This window comes from Cetorhinus maximus, unplaced genomic scaffold, assembly GCF_964194155.1.
Source record: "Cetorhinus maximus unplaced genomic scaffold, sCetMax3.hap1.1 HAP1_SCAFFOLD_2994, whole genome shotgun sequence".
NCBI classification, from domain to species: Eukaryota; Metazoa; Chordata; class Chondrichthyes; order Lamniformes; family Cetorhinidae; genus Cetorhinus; species Cetorhinus maximus.
In genome coordinates this window covers 6,002-16,505 of record NW_027598922.1, presented here as the reverse complement: position 1 = coordinate 16,505, position 10,504 = coordinate 6,002, and the positions used below count along the sequence as shown (strand labels likewise).

Genomic DNA, 10,504 nt, shown 5'->3' with positions numbered 1-10,504 from the left:
AGCAATGGAAACAAATTGATTGCAACATAAAATATTTTTTTAGTTACTGGAAAATGTGTGCGGAAATTTCACTTTACAATGAAATTTGATGCATTTTAATAACTTGCTGTATTTTTTTTGTCCAATCCAAGACTGAATTTTTGAATTCTAAATAACTATACTAAATTGCAATGCGTATACTAATCTATTTATAATGAGCCATTTCTGGTATGTGAACTAAATGGGTACTGAATGCAATGTTTTAAATGTCTTATTTTTAAATAAAATGCAAATTATTTTGCCATCAGACTGGAAACCGTACCTTTAACAGGGCAAAGCTACTTAATGTTGGCGTGAGGGAAGCATTAAAGGATGAAGACTGGGACTGCCTATTTCTACATGATGTTGACCTTATTCCAGAGAACGATTACAATCTGTACATCTGCAATGAGAAATACCCCAAGCATGTATCCAGTGCTATGAATAAATTCAAGTACAGGTATTGAAAATGCTGGATTAATTAGTTATAGTGGTTTTAGTTTCATATTTTGATAAATTTTAGAATGTTAACTAAGCACTATACTGACTGACACTAATATAAGAATTCTTTCAATGCAGACATTGCACTTGTGCAACTAAATTACACTAAAAGTATTTAATATCTTAAGCTATGTATTTCATTAATCTGGATTTGAGCTTGTATTCCTTAGCTTCAGAAAACACGTCCATAGGGGCTTTCTTCCTTCCAATTGCTTTTATATTAGGAATAATGAATCATGATTTTATCTTCTATTATGCCTGATTTGGTTTTAGTGTTTCCCCCATAATCTAATTTATTTAAAAAATCCAGAGGCAGTTTTCCCACCAGCAGAGGATGTAACTGGTAGTACAGCACTGCTTTTAAAAGTACCACACTGAACACATGACTCACTTGAAAGGTATTGAGGTCTGAAAAGATGATGTATTACTAACCATTGCTTTATTGTTGAAAAAAGAGACATGCTATCGAAGCTTTTAGTCTTGCACAATGAAAAACTTTGATAGCATGTCTTTTTTTCAGCAATACTCGAGTTCTGTACTATCAAATGACTAATTGCTTTATTCCACCACTTATTTGTAGCCAAGATTGTGAATATCAACATAATCACTGCAAACTGGGATTGACTTTGGAATTACAATAGCACTGTATTAGCTCAAATTAACACCCAACTCAGCTTTAATTAGATTCAATTTAAAATTGCAATCTTCAAAATTGAACGTTACTATTATGCTTTACATTTGGTAGGTTATCAGCATGGTGTCAACAATCTTAAAGGTCTACCAAGTTTAGGTTATTTTATTGTCTCAGATTTTCCTTTTTCTGTATCTAACGTGGTAAGAATTATTTCTGTATATAGTTTTGTCTGCAATTATAGCATTTTTTTCCTCCTTTGGGTAACTAACATGTGGTGTCTTAGAAGTTATGATAGGAGTTCCCCAGTCTAGCCTGTCAATACTTTCAAACTTGTGCAGGACACCTTTTGTAAATCACCTGCAGTGATGCAATTACTAGGAAAGTAAGGACACTAGACATCTTTTTTACTCTTTTCCATGAGCTTCATTATAATCAACTAATCAGTACAATGGCCTGTGAACAGGTTCTTTCAACAGAATTGTGTTTGTAAATGCATAACCAGCTTTGAAAAGCAAACATTAGACAGAAGTGGATCTCTAAGTTTTGCAGCATTGAATGATTGTTGAAAGCTTCGGCAGCAGCCCTTCACACTGGACAATGTTGTATTCTAATGATAAGTCTATGAAGGCAGCTCCAGTCTTGAGTTGCTTCTGGATGCTCACCTCAATGTCAGTAGTGAGTGCAAGGATCTGGTCAGAGCAACTTCTTTCTTCTCTGGTGCCCACTTGGCTTATTTGGGAGGGAAACTTAAATATGAGTCATTTAACCAGTTTGTAGACCATAGATATGTAACTTTTGGGATTGTTAGCTGGTTTACTTTAGGATGGCAATGACTTTAGAACTGATGCAGCAGTATCACTGAATTTGTTTCAGCAACTCACTGCTGAGTAGTATTATAATTTATTTACAGTTTACTGCAGGACAAATGGTGAAAGAGAAAAAAAGTGAGCTTAGCAATACAAACTTCCTGGGAAAATGTATATATGGCTCGTGCCACTTTAGCGCTGTTAGTAAGAAGTTAACAAAGTGTTACTGAAAACCAAAGGTAGACATATACTCAAAAGATATAAATTTTATAGCTTTGAACAACGTCCAACTATTTGAAAGTTGCTACTGGATCTGCTTCTACCACTTGGACAGTGCAGTCGCTGCATAAAAGCATTTTCCATATATTATCCCTTTCAGTTCTTTTCACAGTTATCTTAAATAGAGTCCTCTGGGTGCCAATCCTTTGGTTAGTAGCAATGGTCTTTACTCTATCAAAACCCTTCATGTTCACTAAAATTAACATAACATGGGTGAAAATGCTGGATTTCAGAATCATCAGCATTGTACTGAGGCACCTCTAATTGTGATCAGCTCAGCAAACACTATATAACCAATCCAGACCAACTGAAGGAAACAAACCCAACAATGATGAGCTAAATGACACATAAAGACAAAGGATAGGCAACATCAAATGTGAACCATGTGCACCTTAAACAGGATGACTGTTCATCTCATCCGTGGCCTCTCAGTGCTTCATTGATCTTCAAGCTGGTCTGCTGCAGAATAGTAGGAATGATATGTGGCATTGGTCTAGAAGAGGGATGATGGCCATAAGGCCCTTGGGCTCAAACCCATAGTTTCTAGTTCTCAAGCGTTTGAGATGTCTATCTCTACCTCTACTCAAGCCACATGGGATGCATCACATAGTGGTAGGAAGCTCAAGTTAAAGCAATTGTAATTCACCAAGGGTAAGACATCCTGAAACATTCTGATACACAACTTGATACTGAGCCATGTAAGGAGATATTAGGCCAGATGATCAAAAGCTTCATCAGAGGTAGGTTTTAAGGAGCATCTTAAAGGAGGATAGAGAAGCAGAGAGGTTTAGGGAGGGAATTTTGGAGCTTAGAGCCTTGACAGCAAATGGGTGTTTGACAAGATGTTATGATGCTTCCTTTTATTACAATGCCACAAAATGTACCTATCGGCACGACTTCCACATCTTGCCCGTTATTGCATCCTGAATGTCAGCTTGCCCTTTAATTTGATTCATGATGGGAACAAATATCATGAATCATGGTTGAAGGACTGTTTCGTATTTAGTCCAGTGAGGTGAAGGTGGAGGGGGGGTGGGTGGGGTAAAATGAATACAGGATACTAGCTTTCATTTGTTTGTTCATTCCAGTCAAATAATTAATTGAGTCTTCTAGCTATGAGGATATCCAAGGGAAAAATGTAAGCAGCTGGTCTGGAAATGGGTGCTCCATCTTCCTATTCCTTATTCTTCCCCTTTGACGATGCCTGATGGTCTTTGTGCAGCAGACGATGATTGTAAGTAGAAGACAATATTGTGCTGGACGTAGCATGCCTTTAAATGTGGATGCCCTTGCAGGTGAGTACTGAAGGGTCTTTCTGGACCGATCGTGGCTCCTGAAGGCCTGAAGTGCACATTCAACATTCTGGCGTGCTCCATCATGTGCCGAGTGGTCATGTGACTCTTAATAGTGCTCCTGCATCTCACTGGGATTCCTCACATGTTACGAATTAAGTTTGAAGGAGGTTGTACCCTGGTCTCCTAACTGCTAGCCCACAAGTCTGCTTTCTGGAAGAAAAAGGTCTTGAATGCTGGACAGCTGCTAGGATACATGGTGAACACCTGTAAGAGTCTCTTGCTGTTGTACAGAAGCTGTACATTAATTGAATATCCCTTGTGACTGATTTTAAAAAAAAATAAATTCTTGGCTGCTGTGGTGTTCCTTACATTGCCACGTGCAATTGATGGTATCCTATGCTTGTGGGAAGCCAGCCAGAGAGCTGATTGAGTGTCTGCTCATTCTAGGGATTGTCATTGTATGTGAGGTTTACTTAAGTCCTAGCCCTGGCAAACAATCAACCAGTCCACCTGGCTAATGCATTTATGTGCAACAAATATGAAATACTCTGTTTCTAGTAGTGCCCTAGAAGGAACCAAGGGCAAAAAATCAGGTGGCTGAGAGTTTCACAGCCACTAGTAATGTGTAACCACCATGCCTAGCAGGGCACCTTCTAGGAGGCTTCAGATGTCTGGAGCTGGGTTGCGATTGCGCTTCATTTTTCTTGTTTATAGCACACTGATGACCCAAGCCACGTACTCTTGGGAGTTAAAAGTTTCCTCTTTTGTGTTGGGTAAGTTTATTCCATAACTCGCAACTTCTGAAAGAGACTGCAAAGTTTTGCACTGATTGGTGATAGATATTTCATGTAAATATATACGTGAATGAGTGGCAAATAAAGTTCAATATAGTTTAAGTGAGGTCGTGCATTTTTGTAGGAGGAAAGTGATCCCACATACTCCTTTTGAAAATAGGTTAGAGGAACACGGATCTAGGATACAAATACACACAAACTAGTGACACAGATTTAAAATGCCTAAACAAAAGTAAACAAAGCACTGGGGTTCACTTCTAGAGGGATAGATTTGAATAGCAGTGAAGTTACGTTAAACTTGTTATAGAACCTTGGTGAAACCACACTTGGATACCAGCACAGTGCATACTTCATGGTATAAAGGTACTGGAAAAGGTACAAAAAAAGAATTACAAGAGTGACACCAGAACAGAGGTTGTAATCACCAGAAAAGATTGAACAAGATGTGGGGCTCTTTTTTTTCCCATCTGGAAAAAGGAAGACAGAAGGGTGACCTGGGAGGCCCTTAAGATTATGAAAAGGTTTGATAGGGCAAACAGAAGATATTTCCACTGTGGATGACTGGGGGCCATAAATAAGACATTTACTAGCAAATCCATTAGGGAATTCAGAAGAAATTCCTTTATCCAACCACTACCACAAGGAATAATGGAGATAACTAGCTTATGTGCATTGAAGGAGAAACTAGATAAACATGAAGGAAAACAATAGGATTAGATGAAGGATGGGAAGAGGTTCATGTGGAGTATGAACTAGTTAGGCTGAATGAGCTGTTTGTGCTGTACATTTTATGTAAGAGTCATTATGGCACAGAAGGAAGCTATTTGGCCCATTTATGTCTGTGCCAGCACTATAGAACAATCCAGTCAACCCTATTTCCCAGCTTTATTTCATTGTCCTGCAACTTTATTTATCTCAGGTCCAAATGCTGATCTAATTGTCTTTTGAAATCATTCACCATCTCCACTTCCACCACCCTCGTAGATGATGAATTCCAGCACACCACCATTTGTGGCATAAAACTGCTTCCTCCTATCCTGCTACATCTCTTGCCCAAAATCTTAAATCCGTGTCCCCAAGTTCTTGTACAGTAAGCTAATGGGAACAGCTTTTCTTTGTCTACCTTATCTAAACCTGTCACAATCTCACCTCAATCTCCTTGTTCCAAGAGAAACAACCCCAGCTTCTTCAATCTAACTTTAGCTGAAATCCCTCATCCCCTGAGCAATTCTGCATCTTTTCAAAGACCCTCATGTCATTCCTAAAGTGCAGTCACCAGAACAGGACACACCACTGCAGTTGTGGCCTACCTAAAGCTTCATAAAGATTCAGCATAACTTCCCTGCTTTTGTACTCAATGCCTCCAGTTTTGAAGCCCAATGTCCCATATGTTTTACTAACCACACACACAGTATGTTCTGCCACTTTAAAAGATCTATACACATGAACCCCTAGGTCCCTCAATTTCTGTATAGTCTGTGCCATTTAGTTTATATTGTGTCTTACTGTTCTTCTGCCAAATTGCACTCCTCTGTATAAAATTACATCTCCCACTTGTCTGCCCATTCTGCTGGCCTATGTTCTGTTGTAGTCAATTGGTATCCTCACTGCCACACCTCCAAGTTTGGTATTGTCAACAAATTTTGAAATTTTACCATGTTCCACTATCCAAGTCATATATCAAATAAAATAACAGTGGTCCTAGTACTGAACCTTGGCAAACACCACTACCATCCTCCAATCTGTAAAACAACCATTCACCTTGACTCTATTTACAGACATATTTTTTTTTTATCCAAGTTGATACTTACCATCCAATTCAATGAGCTTCAATTTTGTTAACCAGCCTTTTGTCAAACACTTAAAATCCATATGCACAACATCCATTGCTTTCCCGTCATTGCTCTATACTTCATCAAAAAAATAAATTTGATTAGTCTGTGCTGGCTCTCCTTAATTACTCAAACCCCTCCAAGTGCCTATTCATATTTTCCCCTGGTTATTGTTTCTACAACCTTATCCAAAACTGAAGTTAAACTGACTGACCTGTAGTTAGTAAGAATATCCTTGCATCCTTTCTTGAATAAGTGTCACATTTGCCAGTCTCCAATTCTTCCATAACTTTCCAAAGGTTCCTAGATATGGTAAGCCCTTCCACCATCTCTACTCCCACTTCCTTTAACAACCTGGAATGCAAGCTATCAGGACCATATAAAGTGTATTTATCTGTTCATGGTTTTTGAGTAAAATTTGTGCATGTGGATAAAATGGTGTTGCCACAGCAACATCTGTGGCTAGTCTGTGGTTTCTGTTGGCCAGCACTGACTCAACAACAATCCGCCTTCTCCACTATTGTCAATTGCTAGTACATGTGCATAATCTCCATCCCTTTGAGACTGTAACTAACATTGCCAGCACCACAGTGACTGGCTGTAACTTTGAGGTGCTACTCCCTATTGAATCATTTAATAAAACTCATCACAAATGATTAAATTACTTTGCAATTTTTTAGGTGCACAATGCACATATGAATTGAATGCTGCATGTTGGTTTAACTGTAGGAGACCTGTAAAGCATGCTATGCTTCACTGAAATGATAGACATGGATTTCAACTTAATTTGAAGTTTTAACTTTTTCCCCAAGTGATGCATATGTTTGTGTTCTTTCTAGGCTACCGTATAAGATGTATTTTGGTGGTGTTTCAGCCTTGACTCCTGATCAGTACTTGAGGATTAATGGCTTCCCAAACACATACTGGGGTTGGGGTGGAGAAGATGATGACATTTCTGCTAGGTAGGACTTGTTCATTAAACTTGGCTATAAAATATTTGTTAATCTTGCATGGCTTTTTATAAAGTTTGTATTCCTGTCACGATCATTAGGACGTGGATTTGAATTCGAGATTAACGAATAGTTAAATGGAACCCCAGGGCAAGATGTGGTCTATGATGTGCAAACAGCTAATGACCATTAACAGTCTGGTCCATGAAATCCAGCTGATATTGTTTTTTCTGCACTAATGGTTCATGTTTGTTTTCTTTTAGATTTTATTGGTTTAGGGGATTTGCTAAGGATGTTCTTGGCACTGTTGTCACTTTGGTAACTAAACCCTAAATCGGAACATCAGTATCTCTGTATCTCAAGCTGCTGATATTTATGGAAATTAATGGGAATGATGACTTAAACGTTGTGGGCATTATAAAATTTCATATATACACCCAAAAACTCTCAAAAGCAAAAATCATGGACACACCTGGGCTAAAGGCTGCCAATAATTAGTTTGGTCATGCAGTTGGATCCATTTAAGATTGATTAGCTTTTGAAGAACTTGTGTAAATAAATCTTAATTTTTTCAACTTTTTATTTAGAATTTATTTAGCAGGAATGAAGATAATTCGAACTCCCCTCTCGCTTGGACATTACAAAATGATCTCTCACAGTATGGATGTGGGTAATGAAAAAAATGAAAAAAGGTACTTTCAGAAGTGGTTTTAAATTATGAGCCAAGCTTCAGTGTAATAACCCCAAGTTTAAAAAAAAACTGGAGATTTAGATCATCTGTGACTAGCATTTAAAATATTAATTGAGATATAAAATACATTAATTTACTCTTTTTTGACAAGCAGTGTCATATTGATTTTTTTAGTTGGTTGATTTTTGACTATTGATTTTTTTTCAGTTTAAGTACCTGTTTAGTTAGTCATTTGAAGGAAGGTATAAGCACTGGGTGCAGATGGGCATAAACCAGCAATCTGCTGGGGGCAGAGGACAGTGAGGAGAAGCAAAAAAGTATGAGTGTAGCTTAGGTTAAAGTATTTAAAGTGACTGTTAATATTTTGTTGGGTACTTTTGCTCTGAGAACATTTTCCATCAGCTGTAACTTGTCATAATATTGCATCAAAAAAAATGGTGCATTTTGCACCCAGTTGAAGAGACTATAATTTATTGTAGTCATATGAGCAGAGAAACAAAAAAATCACTCATTTTCATCTTTCCTTTCACATTGGCAACCACAAGTCTGTTTCCAACTTTCAGCTCTCTTGTCCCTCTTTAAAACATTTTGGGTATCAATAGTGAGATTTTGCAAACCCTTCAGGCTGGACTCAAAAGTTGTCTTCTATTTAAAAATTGACGACCTCTATTTTAAAGGAAACTCTTTTGAACAAATAAAGCACAAGCGATCTCTTGCTCATCAACAAAGGACTACTGAGTTTGGATTTAGATTTAAAAGGATTATGAACCAATAAAATTGATGACTTCCTGTTTGGGAAAGGACCTGCTTGCAAGTTCTATTTTTAATTCAGACACACCACCATGAATTGATATAGTTAACAGAGCTCTGGGAAGAGTTTGCATTTTCATTTAAGCATTTGTGAATAGTGAAGTGACAACTGCTAAAAGGAAAATGCCCAATTTAAAAGAGACTTTTGGGAGAGAAGGCAGAATGTTTTACTTTTGATATCCAATTAAACCACTGCGTTCAATAAAACTTGAATCTGATTACTTCACAGATTTGACATGGTAGTAAAGGTATCCCGGTCATGGCGATCTGATGGGATGAATTCTATAGACTACAATTTGCTTCAAAAGGAGGAGCTTCCTTTGTACACCAACATCACTGTGGACTTTGGGAATAGTCCAAACGTACAGGCAAAAGCTAATTAACAAATGTCTGTCCCTTAACAGCCAATAATATGGTTCAAGATGTTGTCTTAAAGGGCACTATTGCAAATACAGGTTATTGGGTATAAAGAAAATCCAAAGAAACCTACAAACTAAGAACTCCATCAGAAATGCAAAGAGATAACCTACCTACTGCTATCTATTACTCTTGAACAAATTGTCTCTGAAGTAAGATTTTCAGAATTTTCACACTTCTGTACTCTTGAGTGACTAGGACAATGTGGGTGGAAAGATTACTGTTTCTTTCCAGTTGTTGCTTAGGCATTACTGGTTACAAAATACTATGAAATTTAAGAACCCAGATCATGGTATGTGGAATGAGGCCTTTTAAATGGGTTATTTTTATATTCTTAAACCCTTGGCAACATGCATGGTTGACTTGATAATTGGTGCCTGTGTTGCACCTAGTGAAAATTTAGAGAACCAAAGGCAGTTAATAAATTTACACTTCAAGAATGTTCTGTACAGCTCCGTACAGTTCTGTTTAAGCTCTAATTGCCTATATTAAAAAATTGCATCAGGTCTACATTTCGGCTTGTGATTCTGCTACAATCTAATGAAATAAACTATTTATTGTTGCAATTTACTCATACAGCTAAAACTGATTATACTTGTTCAATATACTAAATATGCTCAAACCTGTACATTTACCAGCATAGTCTTGTTTGCACTATGGAGGCATTGCCGTCAATTAATTAATTTACTACCACCTTGTTCTATGGATGTTTCGTTCTACAATTACTGAGTGTTTTTTTTTAAAGGCAAGGGGCTGCTTTGGTAGCTCTGACACATTTTGCTTGCATTTATGTCACCCATCAATTTAAACCTGAATGCAGTTTGTATTGCTGTGTCTACACATGTATATTAAGCATGTAATTTGTAGTTTCTACTGTTCACTTTTTCAGTGAGCTATTAAATAGAACTTTGTGCTGAATACAATTTTGATAGTGCTGGAATAATCCTAGTCACCATTTTTATTTTGTGTTGAGTTCTTTTGGGGTTAATATTTGTAGTCTTAGAGGTCAACCTTCTTGCTTACCAAAGACCCTCTCCTTCCACCCCTAAAATTTTTCCCCCATTTCAATTGTCTCATTTTCTATTGTTTTTTTTTAAAATGGTTTGATGCCTCATGCCAATGTTCTTACAGTACCCTGATCTTGTCATGCAACAACTGACTGTGCTACCTGCCTGGCCTTCAAGGGTGCACCAATATTATTCAATAACAACAGCCCTGCTGATCTTCCCCTTGATCCCTTTCCTTGTGCAAAACCCGACTTATGCTAGCAAAATGGTTGAGATCAAGAACTCTGTAATGAGCTGATCATATGTCCCAACACACTCCATGTGCTATCATGCACAGACTAAATATGTGACACCTGATTTAAAATCACATAGTTTGAGTTTCATTAAGTACTCATTTTCCTGCACAGAATTGATTTTTAATGCAACAGTACGACCATTTCTGTTGTGCTAAACTTCCTAACGCTTTCAGT

The 10,504-nt window shown here is 37.5% G+C and overlaps 1 protein-coding gene across 1 annotated transcript; it reads left to right on the top strand.

The window, feature by feature from the left end:
* The first annotated feature begins 286 nt into the window (after positions 1 to 286).
* LOC144677763 (beta-1,4-galactosyltransferase 3-like) lies at positions 287 to 9,536 on the top strand. The gene is made up of 4 exons (XM_078537783.1): positions 287 to 478; positions 6,999 to 7,121; positions 7,697 to 7,801; positions 8,840 to 9,536. Exons 1-4 carry the CDS (start codon positions 459 to 461, stop codon positions 8,991 to 8,993), a joined length of 402 nt encoding a protein of 133 aa, XP_078393909.1. The 5' UTR covers positions 287 to 458; the 3' UTR covers positions 8,994 to 9,536.
* The last annotated feature ends 968 nt before the right edge of the window (positions 9,537 to 10,504 follow it).

Excerpts from the sequence above, each read along its gene's own strand:
- LOC144677763 (XM_078537783.1), top strand. The coding sequence starts at position 459 with ATGAATAAATTCAAGTACAG. Across the intron at positions 7,122-7,696 it reads GATGATGACATTTCTGCTAG|AATTTATTTAGCAGGAATGA; the intron begins GTAGGACTTGTT and ends CTTTTTATTTAG. Across the intron at positions 7,802-8,839 it reads AATGAAAAAAATGAAAAAAG|ATTTGACATGGTAGTAAAGG; the intron begins GTACTTTCAGAA and ends ATTACTTCACAG.